General features: G+C 37.6%; 1 protein-coding gene across 1 annotated transcript; it reads left to right on the forward strand.

Annotated features, from left to right (window-relative positions):
- Positions 1 to 318: 318 nt before the first annotated feature.
- Positions 319 to 9607, forward strand: LOC123858012 (cyclin-A2-like). The gene is made up of 2 exons (XM_045895282.2): positions 319 to 333; positions 8868 to 9607. Exons 1-2 carry the CDS (start codon positions 319 to 321, stop codon positions 9357 to 9359), a joined length of 507 nt encoding a protein of 168 aa, XP_045751238.1. The 3' UTR covers positions 9360 to 9607.
- Positions 9608 to 23413: the final 13806 nt, after the last annotated feature.

Raw genomic sequence — 23413 nt, forward strand, 5'->3', positions numbered from 1 at the left:
TCATATCTGTTCCAGCTTGCCAACACCAGACACCTAGGAAGAATCCTAAGCTTGTGATGAATGCTTTTAGTTTATTCCACCAATGTGCCTGTCCCCATTCTCAATCCCTACCCTCTGTGGTGTAATCACAAAGTGAAACTGAGAGTGAGACCATCAAAAACTTAAATACAATCTAGGATTTTTCAAGAATTCTCTAGGTACTTATTGAAAATGTGTAGCTTTTTCTTCATCATATGAAACAGACATACATTGCACACTTATTGCTATACTTTGTGAATGTTGACTTTCAATATTGCTGATCCTTGTTCTATAGGGATAATGGCGAAAGCACATGTATGTAAATCCACTCTTGAGTGCCAGTCACAGATTGATTCAAGGGAAAATAGCAGACAACTGTCTAGATTTTATTTTATTTTTTTTTTTTTACGACTGTCTAGATTTTAAATTAACTCTCTTCACCTGGCTTTAATCTGGCAGACAACTTCCTGAGGCTCTAGAGAAGTGAAATGGAGATAAATCAGTCATGACTAAAGAAGTAATCTTAGTTAAAACTAATGAGGAAGCTAATTGGAGTCATTTATCTTCATGTCAGGTTCATTATTACACTGTGGCTCTTCTTTGTGTTAAAGTGGTCAAAGTGTCCATGTGAATCAACAAACAGGTTCTTGCATTGTTGAAATAAGGGGATTAAAATGGGGGTTAGAGTTTGTTAAGAAATCCCTTGATTTTTCACTCCTTTAAGTGAAACTTTGTATTTTCTACATACTTACTAATGAGGTATGTAATTGAATTACTTGGGTTATATGACTCCGTGGAGCTGTTTCTCCATTTCAGGAGAAATGTTAAAATCATTCTACTGATAGACATTATTTCTCTCCTATTGAAGAAGTTCATTTATTTAGTATTTGAATGAATATCATGAGATCAAGTTTGGTATGTTTTGTTTCATGCTTTTATTATATATCAAAATAAAATATTTAAAATTTTTGATTATTAAAAAAAACTCATCCCCTCAAATATCACATACCAGTATTTGCACAAATTAAATATCTCTCCTGTATTTTTTGCCTCAGCTTTTTAAAAAAGGAAACTCAGAGTAGCACTGCAGATCATCTAGTATAGTGGCTCTCAATCTTAGCTGTACATTCAAACCAGTCAATCTGGAAACTTCATTTTTAATTGGAACTCAGGTGTGCAGAGAGATTAGTGATAATCCTTGGTAGTAGATACATGGTTATCTTTGGCCTACATTTATGTGTTTAATTTGCTAATATAATGAGTATTACTAAACTCACCATTCAACCTTTTACCTACTCCTATATGTGTATATAGACCTTTCCTATCCTAAGTCCCCTTCTCCTCTACAGATGAAACCACTATTCTGACTGTATTTTTTTGCAGATATATATTGTATGCCTAAATAATGCATCGTTTGTTTTATGTGCTTTTGAACTTTATAAAAAGGCAGTTGTATATTTTCCTTACTCATCATTAGATCACTAAAATGTATTCATGTTATTGCACGTAAAAATTCATTTTCACTGGCATAAAGTATCTCATTGCATAAATATATCACAATCAATCTACCGTATTATTTTTTCATCTGTGGGCATTTTCAGTCTTTTTGTTAACTTCTCTCCTTTTCTTTTCTCTTACTTTTTAATCTGTTCTTACTTCTCCCCCCCCCCCCCCATTAAGTAGTGCTACTATGAACATTCTTCAGTACATCTCCTCTTTAGAACTTTAATTTGGGAATACACTCAGGAGTCAAAATGCTTCTCACCAGGAAAACTTCTTTGACAGCAGAGGTGCCAGAGTAGGATGAATAGAATCAAGAACAGCTGGTAGGAGCGTAAAATCAGTATCAGTTGTAATTTCAGGATAAACAGCAGTAGTCAGGGATTACTCATCTTTCATATTCCCTATTGTAAATTTTGCCCCAGAAATTGTGAGGGAACATCATCTTGAAGAAGCCTTGGCAGGACACGGTGTACTTAATGTGAGATGGAAGTGCATCAGAGAGATGAAAAGGGTGGACCATAGCAAGTGCGGCTGTCCTCAGAGGAGTGCTCTTCAGCTACTCCAGCTACATTTCTCTATACATACAAGGATCTAGAAGTGCCCAAGTTTGCACTAATCTGGAGAGGTGCTAGTGCAGAAGTAATAAAACTTAGTTCACATGTCCCCAGTTGGGACCAAATCTAAGGCAGAATTTACCCCTAGAAATCCCAACCATGATGAAGCTGAGGCTAAGATTTTGCTTGAAATTATACCTTTACTTAGATTCCTCTCCTCTTTCCTGCTTCCCTCACTCTTCTAAGTTTCTTACGAGAGCACTCAATAAATTGCTTGCATTCAAGTCCTCACACTGTGGCCAGCTTCTGAGAAACTTGATGGGTAGAAATATGCTAAAGAATGGATCCAGAAACTCCATAACCTAAATTTTCAAAGCTTATAATTGAGTGGTAAAGGATTCTACTTCCCTCTTTAACTTTCCTGAAACTTTGATTTCAGGCCTCTGGCTTCCAGAACTGTGAGAGAATAAATTTCTGTTATCTGAAACCACCAAGTTAGTGGTAATTTGTTAGGGCAGCCCCAGGAAACTAATTTAGGTAATTTAATAGAATATTACACAGTTCTTAAACATACTATTCTAAAGAACATAAAAAAATATTATGGGGTGATATTAAAGAATAAGGAGGCTGAATATCATTACTAAAATGGTGACATAGGTTGTTCCTGACTTTGGTCCTCCTCACAAGAACAACAAACATCTATTCAAGAACAAGGCACCACTAAGAGAATCCTAGAGGCAATGCGGAAGCACCCTCTTGCACCTCAGAGACAAAGGCAGATCACATTAGAATGGTAAGAAAAGCAGCTACACATTGACCACATTACCCCTTCCCCAGGCCAGTGCAGCACCATGTGGAGAGGTCTCTGAACCTCTAGTTCCTTCAGTGGGAAAATAGAACTCAGGGGACACATCTAGCTCCCCCCTTTCAGCATTGTGGGTCACTTTGTGGGAGACCCTACTCTGATCTTTCACCATGGGAATTGTAGGGGAATTTGTGGGGCAGATTCCACTGGGAATCTGACTATGACAGAGAAAGTGGGGAGGGGCTTGCAACAACCAGCACACAGATCCCTGCAGACCAGGTTGATACCTCCAGTGCCTAAGTAGTAATCCCAAACAGCGGCTTTGCTCATCTACAAAATTAAATCAGGGACAGACTCTGATCAGGGAACTCAGCAAGGTACTGATTGGCCTGATTCAGATCCTGAAACAAGGAGTGTTGCTGACCCTAAAGCCCTGGTTGCCCATGCTTAGGCAAGGTGCTGAATCATAGCCCCACCCCCTGTGAAGAATGTCTTCCAGCCCCACCTGATCAGAGAGCTCCTGACCAGTCCCGGAAGCTGTATAGTCTAGCAGTGCTCAAGCTGGGCAGGCAGAGCTGATCACCCCCAGAACAAAGCCAGTACCAGGCATAGAAGCTTCCTGTACTACATGCATGCAGGAGGACTAATTCATAGCCAAGACTGAGGGTAGCTCCCAGCCCCTCCCAACTAGAGAGACTGCTCAGGGAAATAAAAATAGCCTAGAGTGTCCCCACCTCTTTCCACTCAGGCAGGGGGTCTGTACCATTACCTTACCTGTGGTGGAGAGTGTATTCTGGCTCCATTTGACCAGAAGGGCTGGTGAAAACACTTGAAAGTTGTGCAGCCCAGGGGTGCTCTAGCCGAAAGGTTTGCAGAGCAAAGCCTGTGGCCCTGTTGAGCCAGGGAACTTGGGGTATGGATATGTTACTTCCACTTAAAGAACTTCCATTTAGCATTTCTTGTAAGGCAGGTCTGGTGGTAATGATATTCCTCGGTTTTGTTTCAAAAAGTCTTTATCCCTCATTTGTTTCTGAAGGACAGTTTTGCTGGTTACAGAATCTGTGGTTAACAATGACTTACTTTCAATATTTTAAACGTCATCCCTTTCACTCTCTGGCCTGAAAAGTTTCTGTTGTAAAATCTGCCAAGGGATACAAATGGATTGTTACATAATATATAACCATGACCATGTCTGTGAATGCATTAAGAAAAACCTGTGTTTATAGCTTGTCATTTATAATGCAACATAATCTATCCTACCCTCACCAGTAAAACCTCCAATAACACAACAGGGAAACTGAGAAAAGTATTTTATAACTGAAAAAAGAAATACTATTTTACATGATTAGATTAAATGGATAGAAACCATAATCACAAATGTTCTGAGGTTTAAAATGTATACCGATTTTCTGGTAAAGTATTAAAAGTCTATTTTTTTTTTCATATTTTGTAGTTTCTCTGAATCCAGGTTGATTCTGTCCAAGGACTTGCATTTGTCTATTTGTTCTACTATGACATGTAGTAGAATCACCTTGAGTGTTATATGACTTCATTTAATACTAGTAGTTCTTCTGCATGTCACTGATTTATTTATTATTTCTTTTATTAATTTATTCACCAAACAAATATTTATTGCATATCTGTCATGTGCCAGATACTATTCTAGGCAATCAGGATACAATAATAACAAAGCTAATTGCCATTTGTTGAGGACCTTAGTTGTGCCAGATAGTACTTAGAGTATTTTATTTATATAATTTAATACAAGTAGTGAGATGTCTGATTATTTCTAATTTTTTTTACATAAGAAAACTGAGGGCCTAAGAGGTTAAATGAATTGGATGAGGTTACTTATAAGAGGCAGAATTGGGATTCCAACTTTTGTTCAAATACAAAGTACACTCACTGTTTGCTTATGCACATGTCCCAGTCCACTCAGGATTATTCTGGGTTACACCTTTTGTCCTAATATAATTACTAATCGTGCTCTATCCCTCTCAAATGTGTTCTGATTTCTGAAGACAACTGATACTGTCACCTTAATATCGCTACATTGTGACTCATGATCTTTGGTCAGAGTGTAGGGAGGAACAGTGCCTATGTGTGTTATGATACTTTGAGATGATCAATGTGAAAAAGAAACAGCATGTCCAATAGACCTTCCTAACTCTTTATTAGTCTGTGTTGCAGACTGTTTTGTAAAAGATCGCTTTACAAAACTACACTGCAGTTAGAAAAAATTTACTTTTGTTAATATTTAGTGACAATCAATATCTGAAAGGCCAAAAATTGTGGTATTTTATGTTTTGGAAGGCAGACTACTGTATTTCATAGTGTTAAATTATTTAAGCTTCTGTTTTCTCCATCACTGGATTATATAAGGGTTCCCATAGGGTGAGCTCAGATAGTAGTAGGAAATACAGAGAATATTGACTGCAAAGTGGAATATCCCTCAGTAAATAAGCACAATCGATCCCATAAAAATTTCAAGAAGACCGTTCTGTGCAAATTTATTTTGTGGCTATAAACATTTAGTTTTTCAGACTATGAATCATTTCTATAGTAATACCTTGAAATTAATGGGTGTTTCTGAGGAAAGTATGAGATTTACATAAATGTGACTCTCAGATACTAGAATATATTTTATTTTGAAGTAAACTCAATAGATACTACATCCTTTTTAAACATCAAAATGAGGGTCCAACTCTAATAAAGGAAATTGAACTTGAAGAGCTGTAATCAAGGAATAAGAACCAAAGATCCTCAGCTGCACTTGAACAGATTTTGATGATGAGATTTTGGACCTTCAGCCTAAACCTAATACCATCATAAATGAGACTTTGTGAAATATCTTGAGGGAATTTTTCACGTGTAAAGATGATAAACTGCTGTGGCTAGAGGGCAGACTGTAGCAAATCTTACTTCCCACTAAAGTCCTTGAAAATATATTTTATCCTACATATGCGTCTTAAAAGGTGATATTGATATTCTTCCAGTGATTGATGAGATCTTTGCTTTTTGCCTTTCAATGTGGGTAGGCCTGTGACTACAATAAAATTAACACCGTGTAACTGCTGAGGTTAAGTCCAAAAAAAGGTAATAAAACTTATGCTCAGTCCTCTTGAGATGTCTCAGGAAGAATCCAGCTACCAAGCCGTTATGAAGCCAAGTAGGCACATCAGAAAGACTTTTAGACTTTTAGACTTTTAGATGTCTTGTTTACAGCCTCAGCTGAAGTTCCAGTCAACAATCATCATCAACTACCAGACGGATGGATGACCAAGCCTCCAGGTGATTTCATTCCCAACATTCAAGCTATCTTAGCTGATGCTCATTTGCAGTTTAAAAAAAGAAAAAAAAAAAAAAAAGCTGTTTTACTGAGATATGCCCCATTTGTAGATTCATGAGCAAAATATTATCATTGTTTTAAACCACTATGTTTTGGGTTAGTATGATATGATATGCAGTAATAGATATTTGAAAAAGATGGTAGGAGCAAAAATATCTGGCTAATAAAATGAAAAGATATACTAGGAATTAAACAGAACATTTTGATGTGATCAGTCTGTCAATATGAAAATTCCTTGGTAAAATAGTAAAATCTGTACTACTTATTTTAAATATAAACTAAGTTCCTTTGGAGTTTTGGAATAAGGGATCCCTTGCCCGCCAGGCAACTGCAATCATGACTCTATACTGTTGTTCATTTATCTGTTGATTAGTAATAATCATAGCCAATATTTCAAACACATTATTGGTGAAGTGTTGTAATAAACACATTTCAAAGATAAGTAAACATTTGGAAGTACATGGTGACATAAATGAGAAAGCTCTTCTCCTCTTAGCAATGAAAAATGATCTCATTACTAAGAGGTCCTTTGAGTTTCAGGTTGAGCACCCCTCCACTGAGCTATAGTCTTGGAGTCACACTTTGAACCTTATCCCTGAGTGGAATAAATGCTATACCTGTCCAGGAGCTAGAACACTCAGCCAAGGATATTTTCTATGCAGTAGACTGCATGAGGTATACCTCTCTTCACTAATTAAAGTATAATAAAATTATTTTTATACCTGTCACTACTAAAAACACTTGAAAGTTTGTTCTGTTGCTAAAAAGCAATCCTGATACAATTTATATACATACATCTTATGCATATTATTAAGAATATGATTAACTGAGATTAAGCACAATGATAATATAAAAAACAAATACAAAATTAAAGAGACTCATGGACAGACTCTTTGATAAAACCTAAACAACAAGGGAAAAAAAAGGAAGGAAGGGAGCAAAACCAGATAGCATAATTCTCTACCTTTGTAGTAGAAAGATCAGTGACCTGAGATTCATGAAGCTGATTTTCTGGTGCTAATTAGCTGAGTCACCTTTGTCCTGCCTTTATACTTTCTGTGATTCCATGTTCCACAACCCCCCTCCCCAACCTTCTACTGAGAAAATTATCTACCTATCCTGAGTAATCTATTTAGACAGCTGTGGGAGAAGAAAAATAAATGTCAGCAGGATTTGAAATGGTAATAATAATATCACATATAGAGTAAGTAATAGCTAGTTATCTTACCTGATTGGTTCAACTAAAAGGGAATACATATTCACAAAGAGGGGATAAGATCCCATCCAAACTGTGTCACCATCACAAGTACCAGCAACATCTGTTAGGAATTCTTTTAAATTTGGTTGCTTTCTTTTTTTTAAAGATTTTTTATTTATTTATTTGAGAGAGAGAATGAGAGAGAGAGAGAGCAGATGAGAGGGGGGAGGGTCAGAGGGAGAAGCAGACCCCCCGCCGAGCAGGGAGCCCAATGCAGGACTTGATCCCGGGACTCCAGGATCATGACCTGAGCCGAAGGCAGTCGCTTAACCAACTGAGCCACCCAGGCGCCCTAAATTTGGTTGCTTTCAATAGCTATCTTATTTTAGTATTTACCTCTTCTGGTTTGTTTTCTTTCCTCATGTCTCTTTCTCCTCTGTCCCTATATGCAGATTAATAAGGGAAGATGAATATATTTAAAGAAAAATCCAAAAAAATGCATAACTACTTTTAACAGGCAAAAAGCAAGCAATTATGCAAACCTAGTAAATATGGTGAATGATGAATCTAAGAAATGTAATTTTAGATGGAAATCAAAGTGACCCCATAAAGTAATAATATTAATTTTGTATTTTGGATCATAATCTAAACCTTCTCATTGCAAAATGGAGTTGCAATGTGGTCTTGATAGAATGAGTCAAATGTATCAATTGTTTAAAAATAATGTATATCAAATATATTAATTATTGAATAACCAATAAATATGTAGGTGCTGCTATTATTAGCTGATGACTGTGTCAAAGGAAATACTGATTTAGAGGAATATCATCATTTCTTAAGTAAATCATCCCTTAGTACTCATCTTTTTAATTTCTTATGCTTGCTATTTTCTTTGTCTTCCTTTGTGCCTCTCTCTCAAATGTAGTTCCTTTGAACTTTTTCTAGAAGCAGGTTTCCTGGTAGACAGTCTCTTCTGCAGCTTCTCTCTGAGATGCATGACCTTCCCAACCATCTTTGCAGATACCTGGCTCTCTCCAGGGGCACAAGTTTATTTTAAGGTCCTCCACAGAAAACAAGGCCTTAGGTGGACTCTCCATTGCCACTTCCTAGACAGAACTGCCATGATGTCTGCTTTAAAAAATAAAGGACAGAGCTTGGGCGTGAATTCAGATTTGTATCGTTCTGGAACCTGCCTTAACCATTGGGCTGCCCTGCCCTTCAGGAGGTACCGTGATATAACACGCTGTCGGTGGTGCCACATGTCGTGCTACTTCCTACTTCTGTGCATTTGACGTTCTTCACCGGGAATGACTTTAAATCTCCTCTACCCCACTAGTTCCCATTTGTCATCTGAAACTCAGTATATCAACCATTTCCTCCAGGAAGGCTTCCCCAGATCCTCAATCCAATTAGGGAAATTTCCAACATTATGCTTTCCAGGGCCCACAGGAGACCAGCACACAGTCTGTGTACATTACAGATGATACTTATACCAAGAAACAGGTCCTGAGAATGGAACACCTAGTTTTGAAAGTGCTTGCTTTTGACCTAGCTGCACCAACAATAAATCAGTTCCTTACCCAATACTTTCTGCACCAGCCATCTGCCAACTGCAAAGTTGAAAGTTTAGCAATGTTTTTGGGAGAACTAAGTCTGATAGATGCTGACCCCTACCTAAAGTATCTGCCATCAGTTATTGCTGCAGCAGCTTTTCATTTAGCACTCTGCACAGTCACAGGACAGAGCTGGCCTGAATCTTTAGTTCAAAAGACTGGATATACCTTGGAAAGTCTTAAGCCTTGTCTCATGGACCTTCACCAGACCTACCTCAGAGCACCGCAGCATGCACAACAGTCAATAAGAGAAAAGTATAAATGTTCAAAGTATCATGGTGTTTCTCTCCTCAACCCGCCAGAGACACTAAATGTGTAATGGTGAAAGACTGCCTTTGTTTTCTAAGATGTAAATCACTCAAAGTATATGGTGTACAGTTTTTGTAAGATTTTAATTTTATAATCATTTCTGAATAGAGTTATGGTCAAGTACAAATTATGGTATCTATTACTTTTTAAATGGTTTTAATTTGTATATCTTTTGTACATGTAACTATCTTAGATATTTGGCTAATTTTAAGTGGTTTTGTTAAAGTATTAATGATGCCAGCTGTCAGCACAGTAAGAATAAGAACTAATAAACGGATTTTGGAAAATAAATAAATAAATAAATAAATAAATAAATAAATAAATACCCCTCACCTTCAGCTATCCATCACATACCACTGACTCTATCTTTGTGTTCTCCAACTGCAATTTACTCTACATTAGGGAACAGATCCTGTTTATCTCTTTTCCCATGGTAAAGACTCAGTATAAGCTACATGAATGCATTCAACTGCTGTGAACCATTTCCCCCCTGTGGGGCAGTATCTTTTCTGTTCTAAGGTCTATATAAAGTCTTACCTTACAGAGTTTAAGTTCCATGTGACAACAGGATTACAAAAATTGCTTTTCCAAATGACTTTAAAAGTTTTCATAGGATGTTCATATATATTTCTATCTTTGTTATTATTTTTTTACATCAGATTCATTTTTTTCAATGACTTAGCTGTTGTATTCAAGTTTTCCACAACTGTTCAAATGAGTCATCGTAGATTTCTTTACACTTAAGTGTGTTTTGTGGAAAGCTGAACAATGCTATTTTTTCCACATGCACAATGGTTGCTTTGCATTAGCTATTTCAGACATCTCTTCTAAAGTTTGATAATGCTGTCCAATTGCTTATTAAACTACAAGCATAAGAGTGTTTCTTTTCATCACTTCTTTCTTAAAGTATCTATGTTTTTTTCTTCCAGGAAAATGTAAAACTTTTTTTTTTTTTTGAAACTTTAAAAGTAAGTGCAGAATCAGATTAATATCTTAAAATCTTAGGAACCTTTAGTTGTCTTAAAATATTTAATAGACTAAATCCAAAGCTTATACTTAATATTTAATTATCTTCCCTCTCTTGATTTAATCTCCTTGTTTAGCTTAACTTACTCCGTTTATTCAAGGCTACCCCACACAAGAATCAAATGGTTCAGTTCTAATGCCCTAAATCCCTTATCCCCATCTTTCTTTCTGAGTCTGCTCCTGTCTGGAACATCCTTTCCTCTTGAAATCCTTTCCATTCCTTAAGGTTCAAATCACCTTCTTCATGTAAGTTGTCTCATCACCAAAACACGATATGAATTGTCACCCTCCCAAACTGTTGTTGTTTCTCTTATTCTCATTATATTCCACCTGTAATTTTTTTTTAAATTTTTTATTTATTTGAGAGAGAGAGTGAGCAAGAGAGCACAAGCAGGGGGAGCAGCAGAGGGAGAGGGAGAAACAGACTCCCTGCCTAGCAGGGAGCCGTATGGGGGGCTAGATTCCAGGACCCTGAAATCTGACCTGAGCCGGAGGCAGATGCCTAACCAACTGAGTCACTGGGTGCCCCCCACCTGTAATTTGTATAGATGCTCTGCCTTCAAATTAAATTCAACAAATATTTTTCCGAAAAGCCCACTTATTTGCATACTAAGTTTTGTTAGAAAGGTTTTTATCTTGTCATTTTTAAAGCAAGGGTGCTATTTTAATGCACACAGGGCTAACACAATTAGGTAATGCCTCATGAAGTAAATGACCTTCAGAGATTTTAGAATGAATATTATTTGAACATCAAAATATTTAATTTGGGGTGGGCATTGTAAGCAAGAAAAAAAGATTCCAGGAAGATGGAACAGGACACAGAGGCAAGAAAGTATGGTGCCTGTTTAAGGAATATTGTGTTCTGGTTTTGCTGGGAGAGTCTGCCTTGGTGAGTCCACTTCAGCATTATCTGATTCCATTAAAGTCCATTATTCTTCCCTCTGAATTGCCTGAAGAGCTCTGTCCCAAGTGCATACTGAAAGTGTCCAGAGCACTCTTCATTGCCAAAGGGACAGATGCAAAATTGGCTGGCCCACTGAGCCAAGTTCCTCTGTTGCAGATTCATTTGGAGTTTTTCCCTTTGCCTGTAAAGAGTTGTTCCTGTGGTGTGTGCATCTGCCTCTGATCCCATTTTGTTTGAGATTATTTAATTGTTCCACATGCTGGGAATGTTTATTTATTTACCCACCAGACACCTGCACCTCTTTGATGCTGTCATTTTGATTTGTTTATAAAAGAAAAAAGAAAATCCCATTGAGGGTGAAACACATTTTATGTCCAGTGAAAATGTTTAGCAATCACAGTAGAAAGCACATTGTTTTAATTTCACAGTCCGTTGGAAGCATTAGCTCATTAACAAACTAATTAAAAATAAAGGAAAGAGAGGTGGTTTGGGATAGAGAATATTGTTTACTCTAGTCAGCATGTATTAGCAGAGCTCATAGATCTTTAACTGTTAAGCACATATCAGATCTCTGCTTAACCTCCTCGGGCACCTGACTCTATTAGGTTTGTACTGCTCTCTCTCCCTTCTGTGTCACAGGAAATAAAATAGTTTCCCTGATCGGAGGTGATGGGGTCAGTTTTATATTTCAGGTTAGTTTTGTGTCTTGAAAATTGAAGGGAATGATAGAAAAAAAAATGCATTCTTTACTGCTTGTCCTCCTTTCCACGTTTCATACGTGTTTACTAGGTGTGAGCCATAAGCAAGGTGTAGCATCTGACTCTCAAGATAGCTTTTTAAAGAAACTGGTTACAGTGCAGCGTGATAATTGCAAAGATAAAGTCCTGTATATCAACACAAAGGAGTGGGAAGAGGGAAGATGGTTAGGAAAGGCTACCTGTTAAGCAGACTATTTAAGTTAGACGCTCTATATTTCCTTTTATATACCACACAGAATTTATGAAAGAATGTGTATATTACATTTTTCTGTGACTACAACTCCGTGAGGAGGGATTAAGGAAATAATAATAATAGCTGACATTAATTGATTGTTTCCATACTTGTCTTACGCGAATTAATTTACTGAATCTTCACAACAACCCTATGAGGCAAGTAGTGTTTCCATCACCTCCATTTTGGAGAGGAGGAATCAGAGGCTTAGAGAGGTAATAACTTTCCCAAAGCATCACCGAGAAATGAAGTAGCAGAACCAGAGTACAAACTCAGGCAACCTGATTCTTATGTCTTTGATTTTAACCTTTGTGTAATATAGAAAAAGGAGCTTCTGAAAAAGGGAGACAGAAGGCTTCAGGGACATAATATCTATCACAGTCCATTCAGGAAACAGCACACCAATAATTCAAGCAGGGGAATTTTCACATAAAGAATTATCAACAGTAAAGAGGAGATTAATTTGTAAAAGAGGCAAAGACAGCTCTAGAGAATACAGGAATGACAGACAGATATAGGGAGCAGCTACTACATTTAAAGCTAAGTGAAAGAATCTAAGGAAGAAGCCAGTTAGGAAGGGGACCTATCCTACACCAAGCTTAATATATTTACTTTATTGTAAATTTGTTGTGTCTGAGGTCCACTGGATGGAAGAAAAATTCTCTGAGACCATAGACTGGAGCTGGGAAACTACCTCCTGGGGTTCATACATAGCTCACAGAGAGGGTACCTGCTTTGCTGCAGGTAAAACTTTCCGGGGTTGTGCACCATATGTTCTCTTGCACACCACTAGCCAGGAAACTCTTAAAAAAAAAAAGCTCTAAACTAGGTTAGAAAAAAAAAATCCTTTCCATTTGCAGTGACTTTTCAAGAGCCTACTGTTAAAGGTAACCAACAAAGCAGAAATGCTACAAGGTCCAGCTACGGTACCATAAAACAGGGCAAAAATGGGTAGATTTAGAGTTGAGACACAGGAAATAGAAGATTTTTTTTTTTTAGGATTTTACTTACTTATTTGTCAGAGAGAGAGACAGAGAGAGGGAACACAGCAGGGGAAGTGAGACAGGAATCAGGCCTCCTGTTGAACAGGGAGCCCAATGCAGGTCTCAATCCCAGGACCCCGGGATCATGACCCGAGCCAAAGGCAGACGCTTAGACTGAGCCACCCAGGCGCCTCTAGGAGAATTTTTTATTATTAATCTTAAAGTTTGAATTAGATTTAAGTATTGTCCCTCCCATATCACAATGTGAATGTTCTAAATTGGAATTCTGAGGCTGAGACATTCTTTTGTATTTATGTACATGTTGTCCTGTACTCTGTTAAGAGTGGGGATCATAGGGCACCTGGGTGGCTCACTCATTAAGCGTCTGCCTTCGGCTCACGTCATGGTCCCAGGGACCTGGAATCAAGCCCCGCATCGGGCTCCACGCTCTGCGGGAAGCCTGCTTCTCCCTCTCCCACTCCCCCTGCTTGTGTTCCCTCTCTTGCTGTGTCTCTCTCTGTCAACTAAATAAATAAAATCTTAAAAAAAAAAAAATGAGTGGGGATCATAGGTTGTCTTTTTTCCCCTTAAGCCAATCTAGACAGGCTAAAAACATTTTAAAATATATTGTGACTTGTTCTTATCTACTCCCTAGAACCTTAATATCTCCCTGATGATAACCCCAGACTCTAAAGGAACACATTTGAAAAAGGAAAAGAAGCAAAAAAGACACAACAACACACTTCATTTCTATTATAATTGATGACTTAGTCTTTTATTAGGAAGAGTCCAGTCTTTGAAATTAGAAAAGCCTTTAGGTTTCTTTGTAATTCTGAAGAATGTCATTGACCTTTTCTATTCTGGGGGGGGAAAGCCCTGTAAGAAAAGTATGCTATATCAGCAAGTTGGAAGATAGAAAACCTAATTATTATGTCATGGTCTATATTCACTACAGAGAGAATAGGAAGAATATGAATTTGATTATCCAAAAAATATCCATTAATTGTTTTGTTTTATTTTTTAAAATTTTATTTTATTATGTTATGTTAGTCACCATACAATACATCATTAGTTTTTGATGTAGTGATCCACGATTCACTGTTTTCATATATCACCCAGTGTTCCATGTAGTACGAGCCCTCCTTAATACCCATCACCAGGCTAACCCATCCCCCCACCCCCATCCCCTCTAACACTCTCAGTTTGTTTTTCAGAGTCTCTAGTCTCTCATGGTTTGTCTCTCCCTCTGATTCCCCCCTTCATTTTTCCCTTCCTTCTCCTAATGTCCTCCATGCTATTCCTTATGTTCCACAAATAAGTGAAACCATATGATAATTGGTTATTATTTCACTTAGCATAATCTCCTCAAGTCCCATCCATGTTGATGCAAAAGTTGGGTATTCATCCTTTCTGATGGCTGAGTAATATTCCATTGTATATGTGGAGCACATCTTCTTTATCCATTCATCTGTTGAAGGGCATCCCGGCTCTTTCCACAGTTGGGCTATTGCAGACATTGCTGCTATGAACATTGGGGTGCATATGGCCCTTCTTTTCACTACATCTGTGTCTTTGGGGTAAATACCCAGTACTGCAATTGCTGGGTCATAGGGTAGCTCTATTTTTAAATTTTCGAGGAACCTCCACACTGTTTTCCAAAGTGGCTGTACCAACTTGCATTCCCACCAACAGTGTAAGAGGGTTCTCCTTTCTCCACATCCTCTCCAACTTTTGTTGTTTCTTGCCTTGTCAATTTTTGCCATTCTAACTGGTATAAGGTGGTATCTCAATGTGGTTTTGATTTGAATTTCCCTGATGGCTAATGAAGATGAACATTTTTTCATGTGTCTGTTAGCCATTTGTATGTCTTCTTTTGAGAAGTGTCTGTTCATGTCTTCTGCCCATTTTTTGACTTGATTATTTAGTTTTTGGGTGTTGGGTTTGAGAAGTTCTTTATAGATCTTGGATACCAGCTCTTTATCTGTAGTGTCATTTGCAAATATCTTCTCCCATTCTGTGGGTTGCCTTTTTGTTTTGTTGATTGTTTCTTTTGTTGTGCAGAAGCTTTTTATCTTGATGAAATCTCAAAAGTTCATTTTAGCTTTTGTTTCACTAGCTTTTGGAGATGTATCTTGAAAGAAGTTGCTATGGCCGATGTCGAAGAGGCTACTGCCTATGTTCTCCTCTAGGATTTTGATGTATTCCTATCTCACATTGAGGTCTTTCATCCATTTTGAGTTTATCTTTGTGTATGGTGTTAGAGAATGGTTGAGTTTCATTCTTCTGTATGTAGCTGTCCCAATTTTCCCAGCACCATTTATTGAAGAGACTATCTTTTTTCCATTGCATATTGTTTCCTGCTTTGTCAAAGATTAGTTGACCAGAGAGTTGAGGGTCCATATCTGGGCTCTCTATTCTGTTCCATTGGTCTGTATGTCTGTTTTTGTGCCAGTACCATGCTGTCTTCATGATCACTGCTTTGTAATATAGCTTGAAATTGGGCAATGTGATACCCCAGCTTTGTTTTTCTTTTTCAACATTTCCTTGGCAATTTGGGGTCTTTTCTGATTCCATACAAATTTTAGGATTGTTTGTTCCAGCACTTTGAAAAATGTTATTGGTATTTTGATCGGGATGGCATTGAAGGTATAGATTGCTCTGGGTAGCATAGACATTTTAACAATGTTTATTCTTCTGACCCCTGAGCATGGAATGTTTTTCCATCTTTTTGTGTCTTCTTCAATTTCTTTCATAAGTGTTCTGTAGTTCCTAGAGTATAGATCCTTTACCTCTTTGGTTAGGTTATTCCGAGGTATCTTATGGTTTTGGGTGCTATTGTAAATGGAATCGTTTCTTTAATTTCTCTTTCTACCGTTGCATTGATAGTGTATAAGAAAGCAACTGATTTCTGTGCATTGATTTTGTATCCTGCCACATTACTGAATTGCTGGATGAGTTCTAATAATTTGGGGGTGGAGTCTTTTGGGTTTTCCACATAAAGTATCATGTCATCTGTGAAGAGAGTTTGACTTCTTCTTTGCCAATTTGAATACCTTTTATTTCTTTTTGTTGTCTGACTGCTGTTGCTAGGACTTCTAGTACTATGTTGAACAATAGTGGCGAGAGTGGGCATCCTTGATGTGTTCCTGATCTTAAGGGAAAGGCTCTCAGCTTTTCCCCATTGAGGGTGATATTCTCTGTGGGTTTTTCATAGATGGATTTTATGAACTTGAGGAATGTTCCCTCTATCCCTATACTCTGAAGAGTTTTAATCAGGAAAGGATGCTGTATTTTGTCAAATGCTTTCTCTACATCAATTGAGAGGACCATATGGTTCTTCTGTCTCCTTTTATTAATGTGTTCTATCACATTGATTGATTTGCGAATGTTGAACCACGCTTGCATCCCAGGGATAAATCCCACTTGATCGTGGTGGATGATCCTTTTAATGTATTGTTGGATCCTATTAGCTAGGATTTTACTGAGAATTTTGGAATCCATATTTATCAGGGATATTGGTCTGACATTCTCCTTTTTGATAGGGTCTTTGCCTGGTTTGAGGATTAAGGTTATGCTGGCCTCATACAATGAGTCCAGAAGCTTTCCTTCTGTTTCTATTTTTTGAAACAGCTTCAGTAGAATAGGTATTATTTCTTCTTTGAATGTTTGGTAGAATTCCCCAGGGAATCCATCAGTCCTTGGACTCTGTTTTTTGGGAGGTGTTTGATCACTGCTTCAATCTTGTTACTGGCTATTGGCCTATTTAGGTTGTCGATTTCTTCCTGTTTCAGTCTTGGGAGTTTATAGATTTCCAGGAAGGCATCCATTTCATCTAAGTTGCTCAATTTATTGGCATATAGTTGTTGATAATAATTTCTAATAATTGTTTCTATTTCCTTGGTGTTAGTCGTGATCTCCCCCCTTTCATTCATAATTTTATTAATTTGGGTCCTTTCTCTTTTCTTTTGGATGAGTCTGGCCAGTGGTTTATCAATCTTATTAATTCTTTCAAAGAACAAGCTTCTAGTTTCATTGATCTGATCCACTGTGTTTCTGGTTTCTAATTCAATGATCTCTGCTCTAATCTTAATTATTTCTCTTCTAATGCATGGCTTAGGCATCATTTGTTGCTTTTTCTCTAGTTCTTTAAGGTGTAAAATTAGTTGGTGAATTCAGGATTTTTCTATTTTTTTGAGTGATGCTTGAATGGCTATGTATTACCCCCTGAGGACTGCCTTTGCAGTATCCCATAGGTTTTGGACTGATGTGTTTTTGTTCTAATTGGTTTCCATGAGTTGTTTAAGTTCTTTGATTTCCTGGTTGACCCAAACATTCTTGAGCAGAGTGGTCTTTAGCTTCCAAGTGTTTGAGTTTCTGCCAAATTTTTTCTTGTGATTGAATCCCAATTTTAAAGCATTGTGGTCTGAGAATATGCAGGGAATAATCTCAATCTTTTGGTATGGGTTGAGACCTGATTTGTGACCCAGTATATGGTCTATTCTGGAGAAAGTTCCATGTGCACTCGAGAAGAATGAGTATTCTGTTGTTTTAGGGTGGAATGTTCTGTATATATCTATGAGGTCTATCTGGTCCAGTGTGTCATTCAAAGCTCTTGTTTCTTTGTTGATTTTCTGCTTAGATGATCTGTCCATTGCTGAGAGTGGAGTATTGAGGTTTCCTACAATTAACGTATTGTTATCTATATGACTCTTTATTTTGGTTAACAGTTGGCTTATGTAGATGGTTGCTTCCATGTTGGGGGCATAGATATTTACAATTGTTAGATCTTCTTGTTGGATAGACCCTTTAAGAATGATATAGTGTCCTTCTGTGTCTCTAACTACAGTCTTTAGTTTAAAATCTAATTTGTCTGTTATAAGAATTGCTACCCCAGCTTTCTTTTGAGGTCCTTTGGCATGGAAGATGGATCTCCATCCCTTCACTTTGAGTCTGGATGAATCTTTAGGTTCAAAATGAGTCTCTTGTAGACAGCATATGGATGGGTCCTGTCTTTTTATCCAATCTGCAACCCTGTGCCATTTTATGGGAGCATTTAGGCCATTCACGTTGAGAGTGATTGTTGAAAGATATAAAATTATTGTCATCATCTTGCCTGTGAAGGTGTTGTTTTTATAGATTGTCCCTGTAAATTTCTGTTGTAGATCACTCTTGGGGTCTTTCTCCTTTTATAGAACCCCCCTTAATATTTCTTGCAGGGACGGCTTAGTGGTTGCATATTCTTTCAGTTCCTGCTGGTCTTGGAAGCTCTGCATCTCTCCATCCATTCTAAAAAACAGGCTTGCCAGATAAAGTATTCTTGGCTGCATGTTCTTCTCATTTAGTACCCTGAATATGTCTTGCCAGGCCTTTCTGGCTTGCCAGGTCTCTGTGGATAGGTCTGACGTTATTCTGATGTTCCTCCCTCTGTACGTAAGGAATCTCTTCCCCCTAACTGCCCTTAAGATGGTTTCCTTGGTTCTAAGGTTTGCGAGTTTTACTGTTGCATGCCAGGGCATTGGCTTGTTTTCCTTGATCTTGGGAGGGGTCCTCTCTGCCTCTAGGACGCGAATGTTTGTTTCATTCCCCATATTAGGGAAGTCCTCAGCTACGATTTGCTCAAATATATCTTCTAGTCCTCTCTCTCTCTTCACCACCTCAGGGATCCCAAAAATTCTGACATTGGAACGTTTCATGGTGTCACTTATTTCTCTGATTGTATTTTCATGGATTTTGAGTTGTTTTTTCCCCCCAGCCTCCTCTTTTCCCTTCTTGTCTATTAATTGGTCTTCTAGATCAGTAATTCGTTCTTCTGCCTTGCTTACCCTAGCTGTTGGATTATCTAGATTGGATTGGATCTCATTGATAGCATTTTTAAGTTCTGCCAATTAAGCTTTCATATCCGCCTTTAGAGACTCTATGTTGCCATTAATCGATTTCTCCATTCTAGCTATCGTCTTCACAATTGCTAGCCTGAATTCCATCTCTGACATCTTGGTTATATCTGAATCCATTTGTAAATCTGTGGCATAAGTCATAGTCTCTGAGTCTTTCCTATTTGGGGGGGTTCCTTCTCCTAGTCATTCTGTTGAGGGGTGGTTGAGGGAATGTATAGAGTCCAAATTATTGACCACAACCCAAGCAAGGTGCATCTGTTTTATAGGGACCTTAGGGTTGCTGGCCTCTTTTTCTCCCAGCCTGTCTTCTGGGGGAAGGGCCTGCCGCACTGTTACTCAGGAAACCCTGTTTGGGCAGAGTTGTCCTGCCCCACTGTGGTGGGGATGGGTCAGTGAAAACCAGTTTTTTGGGGCTCTTACTCTCTGGCAGCTTTCACTGGCGGCTTTCCACTTCTCTTCCGAGAGTCAGAGCAGAAGAGACCGTTTCCAGCCCTCTGCCTCAGAGCTGAGAGATTCCAGTCTGTTCTTCAGTGAGCTCTCCAGGCCACACTATCTCCGTTTCTGTCTGTGCTGATATAAACTGCAGCATCCTGGGTTGTGCACCCCTCAGCAGTGCTCCCAGTCCTCGCCTCCACGTCGGGGCACGTCTCTGCCCTTTGCGCTTCTAAAACTGCCAGCTGCCCCCAGTTCACATGTGTGGGCCCACCACTCTGGTTTCCATCTAGAGTCCTTTCCTCGCCTCTACCGGTCTGCGAGTCTGTGCCCTGACAACAGTGGTGGGAGGCTGTCACTCACTGGTGGTGTAGGATCCCTACAGCTTGGCTCCATTCCCCTTCCATTTATCCTCCGATATCTGTCCGCAGAATCACGGCTCCCAGCTTTGTACCTCAAAACCAACTGCCTGGGATATTCTGTTTGTAGTGATCCAGATCTGTCTTCTTATATCTCAGGCTGATTTCGTGGGTGTTTAGAGTGGTCTGGTAGTAATCCAGCTCAATCCTGGGACCAGTTGAAATAGGGTGCCCTACGCCTCTGCCATCTTTTCCAGGTTCCTCAGTTGTTTTGTTTTAAATTTCTGGAGACATTCTAACATTTTCAAAGAAGAAATGGCTGGAACTAATCCATGTTAAGTCTTTTCTAGCTCAATTTCTATGATTCTCACACAGTGATGGGTTAGAGAAATTTTTCAAATAAGAAGATAATACAACCTAGTTGTATTTCAGTTCCTAAATACTATGCAAGATTTGGGACCCTGAAGAAACATATCTTTGATATTAATTTTAATATCTTTATTATGATATAGAAGGAAATTAATAAAATAGTACAAAATATTTTTTTGTTGTTTTGGAAATCGAAGAATATGGCTTTTTTTTTTTTTCAGTATCAAAAATGCTACTGTGCAGAAACAGAACTGTACTTTGATATTCAACAGTTTTCTCCAAATTTAGAAATTTAGTGCACTAAGTATATCATAGACTTTTTTAAGTCTTTTTTAGCCAATGCATAAGCACTTAGTTTAAGTTCAGTGTGTTATTTGATAATGAGAGCAAACTTTTGGAATAAAGACTATACATTACATTTTTCAGAGGAAGGAATTACACTTCAGAGAGATTAAATAAATTGCTTAAGTTTGCTTAGATCACAATTTGTTGTTACTATTCAAACCTAGGATGATTGATTCCAAATCTTATAGTCTTCTCACTATGCCAAACTGGCTTTCAAAGTCTGCTTTTTAAAAAATGTCTTAAATATGTATTCCATGAAGATAAAAGAAAAATTTTGGTATATAAGTCTCAAAATCCCTAAGAAGTAAATTATCAACTTCTCTAAGAGTGTATCAAAACATTCACTAAAACATAGAATGTTTTCAGAGGCCCTGTAATGTCCTACCTTATGACAATAGCAATTGTTGCAAAGGACAGAGTGTTTCTAATGAATTACATCACCAAGAAGCAGCATATTACGAGATTTAATCCTCACTCCATTATTCCTTATATTTCAAAACCCAGAAATATATTTTAAAATAACAGTGAAAATTCTTAATTGTCAGTAATCTGTACTTGCAATCAACTTGTTGAATTTAATTAATTAGTTCTTTGGTCTGCCTCTTGAATATTTTTCTAGTGTCATCTAAACATATTTCATAAAAATCAGGTCAGACATGAGGTTGTATAACAAACAAGCTCCGTTTAACAAAGATTGTATTTTCTATTTAATCAACTGTGTTGTATCTGGGAAATATTTATCTTCAAATTCATCTATTGTTAAGATGGACATATCTTCTGCCTTACGTGGTTAGTTTGGTAAAAGTCTGGAATCTCAGTTCAACAGATTCTAATTCCATTATTTATCTTTGGTGTGCCATGACCCTTCCCTTGTCAGGTCTCGCTATTCAAATTCATGCTCAGTTGATCTGATGAAAAAGGACTGTTTATTTAAAATGACCAGATATTCCTAAAAAGAGATAGATTTGAAATAACTGTTTCAAAGAACAGCATGGATATTGGTCTGAGGCTATTCTTACCAAGTAAAACCACATAGTCTTAGAGATGGTTATCTCTAGGATTCAGAATACCATGTGGAGTTATTCCTTCATAGCAAGAGGTTACATCATATTCAACAGAAAACTTTCATGGATTTTGCAAATATATATATAAAAAAATTATTTGTTCAGATACCTTTTTCCATGCTTTAACCTTGATATCTACTACACAGTTTTACTCTTTTGCTCTTGGACCTCTCTTAGAGCTCCTAAAACACCACATATCTTTTAATGTAATAATTAATGATCTAGAAATGATTAGTGCCTAGTTTTTTTTTTTTAAAGATTTTATTTATTTATTTGAGAGAGAGAGACTGAGAGAGAGAGCACATGAGAGGGGGGAGGGTTGGGAGGGTCAGAGGGAGAAGCAGACTCCCTGCCGAGCAGGGCGCCCGATGCAGGACTCGATCCAGGGACTCCAGGATCATGACCTGAGCCGAAGGCAGTCGCTTAACCAACTGAGCCACCCAGGCGACCGATTAGTGCCTAGTTTTAATTCAGGACTTCGAAAATGCACAGTGAATAATATATAAATTTTAAATAATGATAAGTTTTAGAAAACTGTTTTAGAATTCTAGGTCTAGAGTGCTGAAACATTTAAAAATGAAAACTATTGAATTACAAATATTAAATATATTAGCATTTACAAATAATTTCTTATGTTTCATACTTACTAAAGAAATGTGTCATATATATCCAGATAAAAATGTACTAGTCACTTATTTATTTTGGATGAAAATGTAAGAAACTCAAAATACCTAAGAAAAATACCTAAGAAAATGGCATACACAAAATTGAAAAATAAAATAGCATAGGTAAATAATCTAAAATATCAGGAAATTGAAGTTCAATTCCCACACTTATTAAGATAAAGTTTATTTTAATTGGTATTATTTATACATAATTTAAAAAATATATTAGTTGTTACAGCTTGATGAATTGTCTCAAGGGGAACATGCCTGTATAATTGCTACTTAAGTTAGGAAGTAGAATTTTACCAGTATTCCAGAGGTCCCCTCACTCAAATGACTACTCATTTCCCCAACGGTGACTGCTATCCTGATTTCTAATAGCATAAATTATTTTCACCTATTTTTAATATTTGCAATAGAATCTCACATTGCATATATTCTGTATCTTTTTCACTGAACATTATATGTATTTTTCACTAGTATGATGTAAATGAGACCCATCCATATGCTCCTACTCCTTTTCATTGCTAATTTTCACTACTGTATAACTATATTCTATTTATTAGTGCTGTATAAAAACAAAAAAATCAGTTACATAAAGCAGTGATTTTATTGTTTATTCTCATTGATTCTGTGTGGGATAGGAATGTGGACTGGTCACAATAAGGAATTTATTTCTACTCCATGAATGTTTGGGGCCTCAACAGGGAATACATGAAGGTTGGGGGTGATTCAGTGGCTGGGGCGGGAGCCATATGACTCCTTCACACATATCCATCCAGCAGTTGATGCTGGTTGCGAGCTAGGACTGCCACTGGAAAGTTGGCTGAAACATTACATGCCCTCTCTCTGTGCAGTCTAGTTGGGCTTCAGGATGGCTCAGTTCCAAGAGTGAGTATCCAGAGAAATCAAGGTAAAATCATGGCATTTAATGACTTAGCCTCAGAAATCCCATAGCATCACTTCCTCCATATTCTGTTGTTAAAGCCAGCAACAGAGAAAAAATAGGCTTAAGGGAAAGACATACAGAAAG

The sequence above is a fragment of the Mirounga angustirostris genome, unplaced genomic scaffold (assembly GCF_029215605.1).
Source record: "Mirounga angustirostris isolate CCGP_5_RB_7025 unplaced genomic scaffold, mMirAng1.0.hap1 SCAF_13, whole genome shotgun sequence".
In the NCBI taxonomy this organism is placed as follows: Eukaryota; Metazoa; Chordata; class Mammalia; order Carnivora; family Phocidae; genus Mirounga; species Mirounga angustirostris.